Below are 16,244 nucleotides of genomic sequence, written 5' to 3'. Positions count from 1 at the left end.
GGCCGCTGCTGGTGTGCAGTGTTGCTCGTAGTCGGGTCACAGCAGTCGGCTCGTCGCCGCTCGGCAGCCGTCGTGTCGCGTACGGATCGTTGATGGGCTGCGCCTTTGTCGTACGTTGTGCGCGTCGATTCAGAGCAAGAGCAAGGCAGGGCCAAAGCGCGTAGCAGTTCTAGTCGTCGTCGTCGTGGCCGACGCGTCGTCACAAGACCAAAGGCCGATGCGTCGCGATTGGGGGGGAGAGTGATGAAATGGCGATTTGGGGGGAGGGAAGGGGGGAGGAAGGGGAGGGGTGGGGCGGGGAGTGGGGGGCGAGAGAGGGGCGACGGCGATGACAAGGACAATGTGTGAGTCGTGGTCGGTCGTTGATGCAGAGTGCGCGAGTGAGTGCAAGCGCGAGCGAGCGTGCAAGTGCGTCGAAGGGGAGCGAGAGGGGGAGGAGCAATGGGTGGGTGGGTGTGTCGGTCCTGGCGGGCGTGCGTCCTGGCTGGCTGGCTGGCTGGCTGGGCTGGCTGGCTGGCTGGGCGTTGGTCGTCGTGGGTGACGGTGCAACGAGGAATTAGGCCCGTTCGCCTTTTCCTTGTTGGTGGTGTGGTTGCGCGCGTCGCCCCGCGTCCAGTGCAGTTGACAATGTGTCGAGTGTCGGTCGTTTTGTACTCGAGCAGCCGCCAGCACAATGTCAGATGTACGACCTGGCCTGTTTGACGATTGCGAGCTGGTCGGCCTGCCTGGCTGCGCGAGTGAGCGAGCGAGCCGCAGCAGACGCCTGGAAAGACTGGCCGCTGGTACGCTGGGTCGTTGTTGGCTGGCTGGCACGGTTGGCGGCGGGCGGACGGCGGCGGCGCTGGCGCTGGCTGCTGCTCCTGCCTGGCTCTGAACTGGTGACTTTGATGATGCCTGATGCTGGGAGCCTTTGTCGTCCCTGGCCAAGTGGGCCTGCCCCTGCCCAGTAAGCACTGCCAGGACTGCAGCCAGGCAGATTGTCGTCTCGTTGTCCTGGGCAGTCGTCGCTGTCAGCAACCTCTTGGCCTTTGCCCCGTTGCCCCCGCCGCCGCCGCCGCCGCCCGCCCGTCGGTCTTCCCCCCCGTTTCGCAACCTCGCCCTGGGTGTGGGTTGTCAAATTTGATTCCGTCCGACGCGTGTGAGCCGTGACGCGGGGCCAAAGGGAATAGGGATGACACGGACCCTGAGTTTGACCCTGAACCACTCACGACACTCGGAACAATTTAATCACGTCGCCCATTTAAAGGGCAGGCATCAAGTTGGCACTACCACACACCCACCCCTTGCTCCTCCTAGCTGCACACGACGCGTCGCAACCCATACGTATACCTCACACTAGTACCTCTATCAATAGTCCCCAAGCTAAACCCAGGTGCACCGCTGGAACGCACGCGCCAGCTCTACTAGCTTCCTGCCACACAGTGCTCGGCATCCGTGGCAGGGTTGCCCCACCACCGCGGGCCCGTCCACGTCGTCATGACACTGAAGAGCAGGTAGATTGTCAAGGCCGTGATCGACGTACCCGCATCGAGCGCAGAGCTGATCACAAAGATAAACTTGGAGTGCAGGTTGGGGTGGCGCTTGGCGACATAGCTGTTGGCAAAGACGGCGGCAGCCGCGCCCATGAGGATGATGTTGGTGGGGCTAGGTGTGAGCTGACTGACGCCTACGAGGTGGCTCACTATTCTGGGATGATGATGGCACCCTGGCAGATGATGGGGAACACAACCTGTGGCCGTCAGCCATGCGTCCTACGAGCCATATGCCTACCTTGTTCAACTTCTTGTTTGGCCAGCGCTTGTGCGCAAGCCAGAAGATGACTGGGATCGCTGCTCCAAATGGGAAGCCGAGGTACAGCACCCTGTACTTGCCGTCAAAGAACCGCCGGGGCGAGACGGCGCCCCAGATGATACTAGCCGAGTAGAAGATATTGGGACGGCGCCCGGTCCACTGCCCCGTCGGGTCGACCGTGGTGCCGTCGAGGTACTCGCGCTTTGATACAAGCACCGACTGTAGGGTGATGTCTGTAATGTCAGCGGAGCGCAAGTACAAACGCACAGTTAGTGATCGCCCCAATAACTGTGCCAATGATCTGGCACGCAAACATCTCGCGAGGCGGAATGGATGTGTACCACCCCAGCTTGAGGTCGGAGGTAAGCTGCAGCGCCTGGGACATGGCCATGTCTGTAGGTCAGTTGTGCACCCAGGTCGAGAAAACTACTCACAACCAAAGCACTTGAAGGTGACGCTGGGAGTGGTTAGTGGCGCCACACCGCGAGCACTCACTTTCCTATGGGCTTCCCAGGCATGAGAAGGCCGATGATGCTATGTGGTTAGTCGGGCCTCCAGGCATCCGCCTCACAATTCAGTCATCACATTCTGACTGTCAGCTATGCACATGACCGCCACTCACGAGGCCAATCTGCGTGTTGGAGACCGCCATGACAACGCCGATTCTAAAAGGTCAGTCTGCCACACACCTTCTGGGTACCGTCTTACGGGATGAGGAACACCTGCGCATGTCAGCAAGACCCCGATTACAGCATTGCTTACCGCTGCGATTGCCAGGGACAATACAAGTGCCCAGACGGGCAATTGAAGAGGGGCGGTCCAGACCATAACGACTGGGATGGTCAGCGGACCTGTCGCTCATTGTGGCAATTAACGTACCCGCGGCAGCAAAGTTGCCGCCAAGAAGGGCGAGATACCACCATTGAGGCACCGACTTGTAAGAGCGCATAAGCGTGCTGGTGGCAGTTAGCAGGGTCATCTTCGCGAGGATCATGAAACCCAGATCCATACTTGTGCGTGTCGTTCATCGGCGCCTTGTTGGTCAACGCTGGTGGGTCAGCAACAGCGCACGAGACCAGCACCCACCCTCCTTGATCTCGTCACGGTGCCACAGCCACACATGGACAAGGATGCTGGACAAGGCTGAAAAGGCGAGGCCGTACGAGATGGCGCTAGGCATTAGAGGGTTCCGGGCGAACAACGCACAAGTACGGTGTGAGGACGAGCGGCTTGGCACCCTCCCATGTCTCCTCGTCGAGGGACAGGTCCGGCTTGAGCACCGTGGTGACGTCAAACCTGGGATCGCGTTAGCAGCATACGGGATAGGACCAACTTTTGGTACGTGGCGTTGTACAACGAGGCGGACGTCGGGTTCGGGAACTCGCGGGCGCTCCAGAAGTTTGTGAGGAGCATGATGGGGACGATCTGGTGGGTGAGCATGCGCACAGGGGCCGGCTTCACTTACCACCCACATCATACCCATGAGCCCACCAAACCAGTTGCCGAGGGCCCAGTACGGCGTGTACAGCGGGCCGGCTGTGCCGATACTGCTCCAGTCGAAGCTGAAGTTCAACATGCCGAGGCCGTGGTACGCGCCGCCGAGAGTTCGCATCCACCAGTTGCTGTTGTCGATGAGGCACAGGACCGACACGGTCGTGAGCGTCGGGAAGAGGAGGAAGGGGAGGAACTGGTACACGAATGTACACAGGAAGATGACGAGGAAGACGTGCAGCCTGCGGCGGGTGAGCTGGCGCGCCTGGACCGAGAGCGTCGACGATCCCGAGTCGTATAGCGTCGTGAAGAGCTGTACGATGACGAGCGTCGAGGGCCAGTACATGGACGGGCGGGCGACGAGGAGGTTGTAGAGCATGCCTTGAGTGAGCTCGATCTCGCGCCACTACCCACCTGCGAGGCCAAAGCCGATGCACTGCGTCGTCAACAGCAGCACCAGCGACGGGATAGTCGCGAGCGGGCGCTTGTAGTACAGGTCGAGGATGGCGAGGATGTCTGCCGCGTACGCCGCCATGGCGCCCGACGACGAGAGTACGCTGCCTGTCAGCGCCGGCCGCCACACGCGCGACCCACCTGACGAGAATCGCCTCCTTGACGCTGAAGCGCCCGGGGTTCAAGTTGACGCCAAACAGCAGCTTGTTGCGCGGGATCAGCCGCTCGCTCGCCATGATATGGCCGAGGGGGTACGTTGCCAGGATGACAAAGTAGCTCGAGAAGCCGGGCGCGTTCGACTTGAAGTAGAAGACCATGGACGCCGCCGCGCCGAGGATGCAGAAGAAGGACCCGATGACGATCACGCGGAACGTGAGCGTCGGGAGCGTCACGTCGTCGGTCGACGGCACCGACTGGGGTCGGTCAGCGAGCTCGGTGGCTGGCACCTACGGCCGCGATCAGCTTGTCGACCTTTGTGCCGCGCCCGACAATCTCTTCCTCCTCGTAGTCTGCTGAGCGGCGGAAGACGAGGCCGTCCTCCTCGCCGTCTGCCGAGGCCGGCTTGCGCTCGTCGTCGCCCTCGAGCAGGCGGTCGCGCTCGCTCGTCTCGCCCCCGTCGTCGGCCGCCGACGGCTTGGTGACGAACCCGTCGTCGTCCCACCCGTTGTCCGACTCGGCGTCGCTCCCGCGGCGCTCGGGCAGCTCGTACTCTTCTGCGTCTTCTGGTCGGACCGGCATGTTGGACTGTGCTCACGGCGTGAGCAGGTAAAGGAGTCGAGTCAACATGCGATTGACATGCCCGCTGGACGTGTCGCTGTCGGGTAGATGGCCGGCATCATGTCCCCGTATCGGTACCTGAGCGATCAGTGACGCAGTGGCTGGCATGCCGTATGCGCATGGTTTTCACGTGGCAAAGTGATAACGTTTCCACGTCATTGTTTCTCGAACGCGCGGCCTGGCACGCTGCATCATCGAACGCAGCAGCGTCAGTCAGTCGGTGGAACACTGGCATCATCAGCGCTGCAAGTCGACGCAACTCACTCGCAACAACCGCATTGCACTCGCGCTCAACACAAGAGCCAGCACCTCTAGACCCCTCTACATCACACATCCTAGAGCTTGGCAACAATGGTATGTCCCTTTGCGACCGCTGGTGGGAGCTCGCGCTGACCAAGTCCAGGCAAGGCGATACGACAGTGCGTTGGATGGGGCGCTGGTGCCGGCGTGATGGCTACTGACTGCTTACAGGCCGCACCACCATCTTCTCCCCCGAGGGTAAGTCGGCTTGGGTTGGTGCTGCGTGACTCGTGCTGACCCTCCCAGGACGGTTGTTCCAAGGTGTGTATGCCGCGAAGCCTGCCCCGAAGGAGGAACGTCACAACTAACCCCACCAGTCGAGTACGCCATGGAGGCCATCTCGCACGCCGGAACCGTCCTCGCCGTCCTCTCGAAGGAGGGCATCGCTATCGCCGCGGAGAAGGTGTGTCTGCTGCCGCAATCTTCTTGGACACCAGCTGACCCACCACAGAAAGTCACGGGCAAGCTCCTCGACCTGTCGCTCCCCGGAGGAAACGAGGCCGGAGGCGAGGGCGTCGAGGCGTGGATGGGCGGCGGTGGCGAGAAGATCTTCCTCCTGAACAAGTGAGTTTTGCGCCGTCGGCAGCACTGACAGACCAGCAACATCCTGGCCGGTCTCGCCGGTATCACGTCCGACGCCAACTCGCTCGTCAACTTTGCGCGCAACAGCGCCCAGCGCCACCTGTTCACGTACGACGAGGACATCCCCGTCGAGATGCTCGTCCAGCGCCTGTGCGACATGAAGCAGGGCTACACGCAGTACGGTGGTCTGCGCCCGTTCGGTGTCGCGCTCTTGTACGTCGGCTGGGACCCGCTGTACGGCTTCCAGCTGTACCAGTCTGATCCGTCGGGCAACTACTCTGGCTGGAAGGCGACGTGCATTGGCGCCAACCACTCGTCGGCGGCGTCGCTGCTCAAGCAGGAGTACAAGGACGACATTACGCTCGAGGAGGCCAAGGCGCTCTGCCTCAAGACGATGGCCAAGACGATGGACTCGACCAAGCTGAACAGCGAGAAGCGTGAGTGCGAGGGACCGGGATGGGACATGGTGAGGAGTGGAGCCGTCCGAGATCACTGCGACGGCGCCCTCGTCTGGCCCACTTGACCCCACCAGCCCGAGACAGCACTAACCCGCCCAGTCGAATTCGCGACCATGACGCTCAAGGGCGACAAGCAGCCCCTGGCCAAGATCTACCGCCCGTCCGAGCTCGACACGTTGCTGCAGAAGCTCGAGCTCGGCGGAACAAAGGACGAGCAGATTGGCGCTGGCGAGGGCACTGGCGGCGGCGGCTCGGGCAACATTGCCGTGAGCACGTAAGCGGCAGGTAGAGAGCACAATGTATGGCATAGTAGAAGGATGGGTGTCGGGTGGGGTGGGGGCGTGTGTTGTGCGCGGGGCACGTGGCATGCCGCATGGCGTTACTGATGGACTGAAATGACACTGAGGAGGACGTGGCGCACACGGGCCCGGCGGGCTGGTGGTCTGCCGACTCGGCTTGCCTCCAAGCATGAACAGACCGGCAGGCCACTGTGAGGGGATGGATACGCGACGAGGCGGGCGGCCACGAACGGACGCTGCTTCGGCGGCAGCTCCTAGTCGCGCCGCGGTGCCGGCACGCGCGTGCCCCAGCGAGCCTCGGTGGTGGCGCGGCCTGAACTACAGGGGGCGGCTGACAATGAGCCCTGGCGACGCGACTGTGCAGCGTTTTACGAGGACGAGCTCGGCGTATGGCACCGCAGAGGCAACGCGCCATGGCGCCTCGGTGGCACCTCGCGCCGCGACTCACGGATCGCTGCGGCCCCACAATCCCGCCATGCACACAGATCACATGCATCTCTTCTATGCCTCGGCGGCTCTCGATGGTTTTGTATTATACACGGGCAGGGGCTGTACCGGGGCGCTCCGCTCGGCGGACGCGCGCGTTGCGTTACGTTGCGATGCGTGGCGTTCGTCGCGTATCGTGATGTTCATGGGCGCAAGATATTGGCATCAAAGTGTTCTTCAAGGTATGTGCAAGAAGTCGTGGGGCATAGGCGTTGTGGCACGGCGGCGCGGCCCCTAGCTCAGCTCAGCATCAGGCTGTTGGATTTTGTGGGCTGCGGCATGAGGATGGGCTGCGGCGGGGTGGGCGGCGTGGTGGGCTGCACCACCTGGGGCGCGGCCGCCGAGTCGCGGCGCGTGATGGCGTACTGGCGCAGCGTGTGCCCGGCTGCACCACCATGCCACATGCCGCCGTACTCGACCTGCGGGTACGTCGGCTGGTAGATGTACTGGTAACCCTGCGCGGGGGTGAACACGGTGGTCGTGGACGGGAGCGGCGAGGTCGGGTGTAGCTGGGGCGTCTGCACGGGCTGCTGCTGGACCTGGAACTGGGCCGCGGTCTGCCGCACTGGAGTTCTCGGCACAGAGCTCTGGTCGGTCTTGGTGCTGCGTCCGCCGCCGCGCATGTCGTGGGTCTGGCGTCAGCGCAGGGCACGGGTGTTACACTTACGCGTTCGTGGCGGCGCAGGTTGGAGCTGACCGAGAACCGCCGGCCACAGCCCTCGCGGTTGCACTGGTACGCTGCGGTGTGAGTTGTCATATTTAGTTAGCAACCCACGCTTGGCGCCCGTGTGTACCGACATGTGCGTCGCGAGCGACGACGGACGGTTGAAGCGCTTGTCGCAGACGGGGCTGGTGCGTTAGTGGCAAAGTCCACAAAAATTGTGAAAAATCAAATTCACTCACCAGACATGGCGCCGCGCCTTGAGAATCTCCTTTGCTCTGCGTCTCTCCTGCGCCGTCATCTGCTGCGGGGCTGGAGGCGTAATGGGGATCGGCGACGTCGGGTGCTGCTGATAAAATTGACTCGGGTAGTAGTACTGCTGCGGCTGGTAGTGGTCTTCTACGCCTCGGGCGACCTCGTAGTGGTAGAGTGGCGAGGGGGTGTAGGTCTGCTGGCCATGGTGCTGCTGGTGCTGTTGCTGTGTCTGCTGGTGCTGGTGCTGATGCTGGTGCTGCTGCTGCTGGAGCTGCTGCTGCTGCTGTTGCTGTTGCTGCGGCTGTACCTGGGCCTGCCAGTACTGGTCGTGCGGGGTGACACGGTGGTGTGACGGTGAATCGTGGGGGCTTGTGCTCCTGAGGGCGCTGTCGGGTGAGGCGGGGAAGACCGGTCCTGCCGGGGGAGTAAAAGCGGTCTGAGAAAACGTCGAGGCCGACGACGAGAAGCTGGGCGTGGTGTAGTGGCTCTGGCTCAAAACGGTGGGCGCCGTGCCAGGGGGGAGGGGGTGCATGGACTTTGAGTCGAGTGCGTCACTAGCGCTGGTGGGGCTTGGGGACGGGCGAGTGGGGGTGTGGTGAATCTGGTGTGTCGCTGCCGTCTGCTGCTGGACCTCTTGCTGCTGCTGCTGATACTGATACTGCTGCTGCTGCTGCGGGTGCTGGCGGAAGGGGTTGCTGCGATCGTGCGACTCGGCGTGAAGCTGGCCTTGGTACGCCGAGGGGATGGGGATGCGGGAGAGGTCGACGTGTGGGGCGACGGGTGAGGGAATGGAACCCATGGTGCTTGTTGCCACTGAGGCTGAGGCTTGGAAACGGGGAAAATCAAGAAGTCGTGTATGGTGGGGGGGTTCAACTCGCACTCGGTGTCAAGAAGAGGGGGGCGACGATGCTACGGGTGACTCGGGGTGTGTCTTTCTGCGACTTATAACCCTTGGAAGAGGGAGGAGGGGGCTCAAGAACAATGCTGTCGACAAGAAGGATGGAGAAGGCGAGCGAGGAAGAAAGGACCCAAGAGGGGGGAGGGGGAGGGGGAGGAAACAAAGCGTGCGTCGTGTGGTACTAGGCGGCTGGCTAGTGTGGGCGAAGCAACACGGCGCGAGCCCAACAACAAGGGGGAAGGCAGGAGGGAGGAGGCAGGAGGTAGCAGAGGGCGCAGGTTGAAAAGGAGCACTGGAACGCTGGGTGGCACTGGTGACTGGATCGCAGCAGCGCGGCGGCGGGGGAGCAGAGCGAGAGCGAGAGCGAGGCTGGGCCGCTGGGCGAGTGGACGGGGACACGCGAAGGGGCAAGGTAGGCGGGCCGGGGCGCAGTCGTCGAGGCGGGCCGAGGGCGCAGAGTGACGCAGGCAGACGACAAGGACGACGGCGGCACCTGCCATAGTGAGCAATGGAGACGACTCAGCACGACAAACTCACTGATGGCCGGCGGGTTGGGCCGGGCGGGCGGGGGAAGCGAAGCACGCGCGTCTGTCCAAGGCCAGCGTCGTCTTCGCTCGTCTTGGTGATCGCTGGGGCGTATGGTGATAATGGCGAGAGAGAGATGGGTGGTGGTGTTCGTGACTGTGCTGCGCGGGCTGGGTGGTGCGACGACTGCAGCGGCGATCCAAGAAGCGAGGGGCGGTGGGGCGTGTCGTCGACGACGTTGTTGTGCCACGAGCTAGTCTGGCTGACGCCCGTCGAGTCTTCCTTTGTCCAGCCGCGAGGTGCGAGGGGAGAAAAGAACAAGAGGTGCGAGTGTGCTTTCATGTGTGCAGTGTGCAGTGTGCAGTGTGTGCATCGCCATGTGTGTGGGTGTGGGTGGGCAGACTTTTGTCGCTGCGCCCGCCGAACAAGAAGGAAGAAGCGACACGACACGACACACACATGCCGCGCCACACGCCGCGGCGCCACCGCCCGCCCGCACGCGCGCCGTGACTGCCCGTGCACATACACGACGCATCGCGACGCAGGCGGGCGCAGCGAAGCGCACGCAACACCCAGCACGCAGCGGCACGTCGCACGCAGAGTCTCGCCGCGCCGCGCCGACGCAGTATCCAAGCACGAAAGTACCCGCCCACGCCCCGCCGACCGACACGAGGCGGAGGCCACGCCGCGCCGCCGCGCCGCCTCGTGGACGCGCCCTCGACGGCCTGGGTACGCCGTCGCGCCGTCACGCATGACGCGGCGCGCGGCACACGGCACGCGGCTGCCCCACAGCTCGAGCTGGCCCCGGCTGGCTCCACTGCACCTGCTCACCTCGTCCGACGCGTGACACACACAGCGTGGAGCGTGTATGTACAGCACACACTGCACACCGCTTGTCGCTTGTACCTGCCTGCCCAGACCACCACGCACCGCGCACCACTCCGCATGCCGCGCAGGTGGAGCCGAGCAGCCGCGAGAAGCACGCCGCGGCCTGCCCCATCCGGGAAATGAACGCCGCCACGCCTGGCTTGGCTTGCTCCGGGGTCGCCGGCATGCCGAGGTCGCCGGGGCAGCTCGACGCGCCCTGGTCCCCGCCTGAGATTCGGCCTCCAGCCAGCGGCCGTCGGGTACGGATATCGGCCTGGGCAAGCTGGGCGCCCGCACGCCGTCGCGCCCCGCGCAGCGGCACACGTGAGAGCCGAACCGTGCATGCACGCTGGCACGACGCCGCCTGACGACATTGCGACATCGCCCATGCCCTGCTCCGCGCACAAGTTCAACTTTTACACACCCGCCACGCCGTGGCGCTCCCCTCGCGCGTGTGCATGTTACGCTTCTTCGCGTCGTGGCTGGCGCCGACTGGCGCCGACTGACGCCTGCTGCCGACGCTGCCTCCCCTCTCCTCGGTGTCGTGTCAGTGCCGCCACAGTGGCGCTCAAGCCAGCCACGCCACAAGTCATGTTCGTTCCTAGATCCTCCCCGTGTCTCCCACGACCACACTGCCCACCCCCTCGCTGCCCATCACACCCCATCGCGCACCTCATCCCTCCCCCCACTTGCCGACAACGTACAATGCATGCGGCGGGACCTAGTGTCTATCCGACCTGAGTCTGCGGCATGAGGCTAGCCGAGTGATGGAAAAGGGTGACGCCCAACCGCCAACCAGAGTCCCAATGCTACCGCTGCTGGTACAGGGTGAGGAAACGGAACTCTCGAGAGCGAGGATGCAAGTTTGGAGTGCAGAGAGAAACAGGTTACACGTGGTGCTTGATTGTGGAGTGTGGATGTGCGTTGGGTTGTTACAAGGGGCATTGAGGGCGTGAGAATGACAGCTGTGTTCGAGTGGATTAGGATCTTGCAAGCGAGGCCGAGTGTGATTGTTTGTTTTGATTGTGGTGCCAGTGTGTTTAGCCAAGCGATGATCCGCGAGCATGACGACGGCCCGTTGTCTGCTGACCACCCCGTGGTCGGTTGTTGTCGTCCTGCGCTCCGTACCACAAAGCTCCGAGCAGGTCCTTGGCCGTGTTGGCAATGTTGGTTGCCCGGCCGATAAGTGTCGACCCGTCATCGTCGTCGACTGGCTGCGATAGTGTTGGCTGCGCAGTCGTGTACGCAACCGAAGCCGCGCCGACATCAGACGTGGGGGTGACGGGAAGCTCGGGCTCGAGGCCGGGGGCGACAGGGCGGTTGGAGGGGTGGGGAAGAGAGGCGGGCGATGTGTCTTTCAGCGGACGGAAGACAATCTATTGCTGAGTCAGTCAGATGAATCCCCCACCTCGGTTACTTTGTAGCTAGCTACTTACTTGGGGGGAGGAGTGGGGGGTGGGGGTCGAGGATCGCTCGGGTGAGTAGTCGACGTCCATGGCGTCGGTCGGCGCAGTCTTTGGCTGGGTGGCAGCCACCGTGGGCGAGGCCGTCTTGACAGGCGTGTTGTCCACTGGGGAGCGCGAGACCGAGCTCGACGAGCTGGTCGACGTGCCGCGCGAAGACGCCGAGCGGTCATACTGGGATGAGCCAGCGCCACGCGAGGTCGAACGACCGCGGCCCTCGGTCGTCGCCGTCGAACGGCCGCGCTCCTCGTTGGGCGGCGAGCCGACTGGCAAGCCCTCGTATCCGCCGAACATGCCGCCGATACCCGTAGCAACCGAGGGGTTGTAGTTGAAATGGGCAGGGGGCGAGACTGGCTCGGGGGTCGAGGCGTTGACGGTCGGTGGCCTGACCTTGAGGATACTCCTGCCAGGCTGGGGTGAGGGGATACCGTTGGCGTTCAGCGACGACGACGACGACGAAGACGACGAGGGGTCGAGCGATGGGTTAGGCAGGCGCCACTTGGGCTGCGCAGGAGGAGGCTGCACTGCAGGTGCTCTTCCATAGCTGCCAGCACGAGCGGGACTGGTGCCCGAGAGGTCGGGGCCGCCAAAGTAGTCTCTGCCGTGGCTGTACTCGTCTTCGTCGTCGGTTGCGTTCCAGCGGTTGCCAGGGACCAGGACGATGGGCGAAGGGATGTCATATGGCGAGGCGGCCGCGGGCTGCTGCTCCTGGGGCGAGGGCAGATACTCGGGCGGGGGCTGATAGACCATCTTGGGCAGGTTTGGGTTCTGCGTAAATGTGCCAGTCGTCTTGAGCATTGCGGGAGCAATCTTTGCAATGGTGACAGACGTTGTGGAGGTGATTGACGAAGCGCGGCTGCGTCCCGAGTGCCTGGACGAGCTGGAACGCATCTCGAGCATGTCGTCGTCATCCGAATCGACACTGCCGCGTGTGCTGACCAGCGGTTCGTCAAGTGCAATGACCTGCTCGACAAAAGTGTTGAACGAGATGTGACGCTTGCCAGAGTCCTTGTATGGAGCCTCGGTGGTGGGCGAACCAGACTTGCGCAATGCCGAGGGCGAGCGGCGACGCGTCTCGCGAAGTGACACCGAGCGGCGGACATTAACGTCCGACTTTGCCTTTGGGATTCCGGGGCGACGCGGAGTTGTCGTCTCCTCGCTCGACGAGTCATCGTCCTCGGTTGCCTCGAGAACGGGCGACGAGGGACCGGGGATGCTGAGCAACTCTGATAACGTGCGGTGCTTGAGGATGCCCTTTGCACCAGTAGGGCGGTCAATGCCGAGGCGGTCGTCTGTTGACGAAATCTTGAGGGGCCGCACTGGCTCTACACTGGCAGTGTGCAAAGGCCCATACAGCCATGTGACGTCTGAATCCTTGAGCCTGTGTGCATTGTTAGCGAGGGCGAATGCAAATACGGCGCAGTGGACGGAAAGGACGGTCGGTGTCAACACCCGGGTGGCGGTACTACGCCGCCGCCGCCCGCGCACGTTTCCGAGTGGAGCCTACAACCACCCCGCGCGGGGGTGGGCATCCACCACCATCCCGACAACACCCACCCCGCATCCCACCGAGCCAGCCAAACTCACCAGTTGAGCGTCTCTGGGCTGATGGTTCTCAGCTTGTTGCGCTGCTTGTTCCACGTTCTCCAGCTTGCATTCTCAAGACGGACGCCGTTGGCAATCTCGTGCTTGTGCCTGGTCATATTGCGCCAAGAGGCCCAGACGTCCTCCTCTGTCCAGTTGTGCGACAGGTAGTCGACACAGATGGATGGGAGCTTGTCCTGAATGTCCTCTACCGATGGTGCGGCATTCGAGTCGACTGGGAGCGACGTCTGGTGACGTTGTTAGTGGTGATGAATAAGCGGTGTGTTGGGTGGGTGGGTGGGTGGTCGTCGCCGTGGACCTTGGCACCGGACACTTACGATCGGGGGTATGATCTGCGCCATGATTGAAAGTGAAACCGGGTAGAGTAGTAGTAGCCTTTGGCAAGGCCTACTGCTGTTGATCCGTCGAGGGTGAGGGGGAGGAAGGCGAGGTGAGGTGGGGGATGATGCGAGGTGATTGAATGAGCGCGGTTGGGGGTTTAAGAGGAATCAGGCCGGCGGGCGGGGGCTGGCGGGCGGGCGGGCGGGCGGGCGGGCGGGCGGTTGGATGGCGGCGTTGGCTGGCTGGCGGAGGCGGCTGGGCGGGGGTGGCTCGAGTGGGGAAACACAAAGGGGGCGGGGTGGGACGGTGGGATGAAAGGATGTGTGTGTGTGTGGATGGATGGAGGCGGTGCGAGACGAGGAGGAGGGGGAGGAAGAGGGGGAGGAGTAAGGGGAGGATGGCCTGGGAGATGACCTGTGTTGCGTCTTTGGACTGATGCAAAGGTGGAATGGATTGCAGCAATGAGCAGTGGTGGTGGTGATGGTGGATGGGTGGAATCGAGTTGCGTACGGGGGGGACTGACGGGGGGATTTGCTCTGGGTAAGTGAGGGGGAGTGGTTGAGTGAGCGGTCTGGCGGCCGGCTGCTGGGCGGATGGATGATGGCTGTAGGGCGGGCCAGGCAAGACGAGACGACCCAGGAGGGGGCGGCGGGGGAAACGGCCGGCCGGAGGCGAAGGGGGAAGGGGGAAAGGCGCAGGCGGCGCGGCGACAGACAGGGCTACAAGGGGCACAAGCATCAAGCATCAGCAGCTTCATGGGTGGGCCACTTACGCTGCCTGGCTGACAACTCGCCCTCCCACCGACAATGCACCGACAACGGACTCGTTTCTACTAATGGCAATTCCACTCATCCAGCCAAAGCGGACACGTTTCTCCGCCGGCCGGCGCGACTGCCGATGTCACCTGAACATCTTCCTACAAAGACCCTACAATCCGGTCCGATAAAGCGCAAGCAGGTGGCAGCTGGCACGCAGCTTGGCACAAGGTGTACAGTCACCATGGCTTGAAAACCTGCGCCTGCGCGCTGCCAAGCATCGTACAGCGTGGTCGCGCCGCGCGTCGCACAGGGGAGCTGCTGCTCTGTGCCCCCTCTCAGATGTCAGCAGCACACGACACCTCGACAACGTCCACCACCAGCCCACACCCTCCCCCACCCCGCTGATATCGCGCGCCGACATGTCCCGCGGCACTGGCTCGGCCCCTCGCCCCGGCCCGCTGCTACTGGCTGCTGCCCGCCCCGCGCGATTTCTCCCGAGCCACCGGACCTCCGTACGACCTGGTGCCCCAGGAAAACGTGATTGTCTTGCCGCAATTTGCACTCGGCCACACGGCAGTGGTCAGGGCGTGGGCAGGGGCGGCCTGACCACCGCCATCAAATGAGTGGCAGGGAGCGTATCTCGTCGACAAGGCCACTGCCGCTGCCGTTGCCGCAAGGCTGCCGCCGCAGCTGGCTATAGACGGCTTTATCGCGTCTTTCGTGGTCGGCAAAGTTGGCTCGCGCAGCAGCTGCAGGGCGAGGGTCGGCGGTTTATCAGCGGCTCTCGAGGCGATGAGGGCGTGGGCGGCGATAGATGCGAGCAGCGCTCCAGGGTTGGCAGGCCAACTCATCTGCAAGGAAGGGGGAGGGGGGTGGGTCGGTGACAGCATTCTCCCTGTGCCTTCCTGCTCTCTGCCGCCGCTGCCACTGCCGCATCCATCGCCGCCTGCCCCCTGCCCAAAGACCCCATTCTCCCGCACCCTCCGCAGCATTATACAAGGTGCATGCGCTGGCGCCCGGGCAGCTCGTGTACAGATATGCCGCCGGCAGCCTCGTCTACTCGCCCCCTCGCCTCCTACATAATCACACAGTCCTGGTTGCCCTTCTGGAGCGAGTCGACCAGGCCGCCAGCGTCGCGCGTACGCCCACCGCCTGACCCGCCTTGCAGGTAGACGATCAGCACGCCGGTGTTGCGCGGGTCGATCTCGGCCGCCAGCTGGTACCTGTCCGTTAGCTTGGCCCCGCAGCTGCACCACCCACTTCTGCATCAGCTGCTCGACCGCAGGCTTGATCTTGGCCTGGTGGTTCTGCGAGTGGATGCCCTTGCCGGTGATGACGCGGATCTCCTGCGCGCCAGAGCGCTGTCCGTCCGAGATGGCCGTCTCGACGCGCTCAATCGCCTCCTTGACGTACAGGCCGTGGAGGTCGATCGTGCCGTGCGGCTGCGTCTTGTTGTTCTCTGCGGCGCGTCAGTGGGCTGAGGGCTGGGGACGGGGACAGGTGGCGGCGAGGTCGGTGCGGCAGGAGCGAGGGCTGCGCACCGCTGCCCGCCCGGTCCCGCGGGGCCCAGCGTCGCGCCGCACCGCACCGCACCTCACGTCCACCCGTCACACCTCGCTCACCTCTAAAGATCCAGTCCGACGCCTGGCCGTCTAGTCTCTGCTGGTTGGCCTGGTGCTGCTTGCCCTGCTCGCTGAGCGTCTTTGCGCGTGCTCCGTCGCCGGATCTGGGGTCAGCTGGCTGGCTCGCCGCACAGTGGCTCACTTGTACGCGTTCTGCGAGTCGGCAAACGACCTGTGCGCGTCAGTCTTGCCCTCCCCCCCTTTCCGCGGCGCCACTCACTTGTGCGCCAGATCGCCCTCGTGACGCGCCTCATTCCGCCACTGCGTGTACTGCGCGTTTGTGGCATTCGCCTGGTCCTGGTTCTGCGCGTCAGCTTGCGCCACAACGCGCGCAACGCACCATTCCGCCGTGCGGCTTCTGCTGGCCACCATGCTGCTGGCCGCCGTGCTGCTGGCCATGCTGCTGCTGGTTGTTGTTGTTCCAAGCCCCACCCGGCGGGTAGGTGTTCTGCTGCTGGCCCGGCGCCTGGTTCCACTGCGGCTGCTGCTGCGCCGGGTACTGGTTCCACTGCTGCTGGCCCTGCCCCTGCTGCTGGTTGTGCTGTCCCTGCTGCTGGTTGTTGTTGTTGCCGCTGCAGAAGATGTTGAGCACCGCCTGGCAGATTTGCAGGATGAGGTTGTTGTTTGACATG

General features: G+C 63.6%; 6 protein-coding genes across 6 annotated transcripts; 1 reads left to right on the top strand and 5 right to left on the bottom strand.

Moving 5' to 3' along the window:
• Positions 1 to 1,403: 1,403 nt before the first annotated feature.
• Q8F55_008701 (uncharacterized protein) lies at positions 1,404 to 3,661 on the bottom strand (the record flags this gene model as incomplete). The annotated part of the gene is made up of 16 exons (XM_069357085.1): positions 1,404 to 1,644; positions 1,683 to 1,729; positions 1,771 to 2,024; positions 2,059 to 2,184; positions 2,226 to 2,248; positions 2,287 to 2,325; positions 2,363 to 2,379; positions 2,414 to 2,456; positions 2,500 to 2,513; positions 2,554 to 2,624; positions 2,671 to 2,747; positions 2,803 to 2,839; positions 2,878 to 2,963; positions 2,998 to 3,087; positions 3,125 to 3,216; positions 3,257 to 3,661. 16 exons carry the CDS (start codon positions 3,659 to 3,661, stop codon positions 1,404 to 1,406), a joined length of 1,662 nt encoding a protein of 553 aa, XP_069205022.1.
• A 27-nt stretch (positions 3,662 to 3,688) lies between these two features.
• On the bottom strand, positions 3,689 to 4,473 carry Q8F55_008700 (uncharacterized protein; the record flags this gene model as incomplete). Its single annotated transcript, XM_069357084.1, has 3 exons — positions 3,689 to 3,839; positions 3,877 to 4,148; positions 4,186 to 4,473. 3 exons carry the CDS (start codon positions 4,471 to 4,473, stop codon positions 3,689 to 3,691), a joined length of 711 nt encoding a protein of 236 aa, XP_069205021.1.
• Positions 4,474 to 4,863: 390 nt separating this feature from the next.
• PRE9 (Proteasome subunit alpha type-3) lies at positions 4,864 to 6,130 on the top strand (the record flags this gene model as incomplete). The annotated part of the gene is made up of 8 exons (XM_069357083.1): positions 4,864 to 4,866; positions 4,916 to 4,931; positions 4,984 to 5,010; positions 5,059 to 5,073; positions 5,130 to 5,215; positions 5,264 to 5,376; positions 5,413 to 5,831; positions 5,952 to 6,130. The coding sequence occupies 8 exons, from the start codon at positions 4,864 to 4,866 to the stop codon at positions 6,128 to 6,130; spliced, it is 858 nt and encodes a 285-aa protein (XP_069205020.1).
• A 746-nt stretch (positions 6,131 to 6,876) lies between these two features.
• On the bottom strand, positions 6,877 to 8,352 carry Q8F55_008698 (uncharacterized protein; the record flags this gene model as incomplete). The annotated part of the gene is made up of 4 exons (XM_069357082.1): positions 6,877 to 7,269; positions 7,305 to 7,375; positions 7,413 to 7,486; positions 7,541 to 8,352. The coding sequence occupies 4 exons, from the start codon at positions 8,350 to 8,352 to the stop codon at positions 6,877 to 6,879; spliced, it is 1,350 nt and encodes a 449-aa protein (XP_069205019.1).
• A 2,531-nt stretch (positions 8,353 to 10,883) lies between these two features.
• On the bottom strand, positions 10,884 to 13,252 carry REG1 (protein phosphatase regulator; the record flags this gene model as incomplete). The annotated part of the gene is made up of 4 exons (XM_069357081.1): positions 10,884 to 11,219; positions 11,280 to 12,687; positions 12,894 to 13,138; positions 13,229 to 13,252. 4 exons carry the CDS (start codon positions 13,250 to 13,252, stop codon positions 10,884 to 10,886), a joined length of 2,013 nt encoding a protein of 670 aa, XP_069205018.1.
• Positions 13,253 to 15,065: 1,813 nt separating this feature from the next.
• Positions 15,066 to 16,243, bottom strand: Q8F55_008696 (uncharacterized protein; the record flags this gene model as incomplete). Its single annotated transcript, XM_069357080.1, has 6 exons — positions 15,066 to 15,213; positions 15,251 to 15,449; positions 15,613 to 15,716; positions 15,755 to 15,784; positions 15,833 to 15,915; positions 15,953 to 16,243. 6 exons carry the CDS (start codon positions 16,241 to 16,243, stop codon positions 15,066 to 15,068), a joined length of 855 nt encoding a protein of 284 aa, XP_069205017.1.
• Position 16,244: the final 1 nt, after the last annotated feature.

This window comes from Vanrija albida (assembly GCF_041260175.1).
Source record: "Vanrija albida strain AlHP1 chromosome Unknown contig_7, whole genome shotgun sequence".
NCBI lineage: Eukaryota > Fungi > Basidiomycota > Tremellomycetes > Trichosporonales > Trichosporonaceae > Vanrija > Vanrija albida.
The sequence above is the reverse complement of the archived record's forward strand: the minus strand, read 5'-3'. Positions and strand labels throughout refer to the sequence as shown.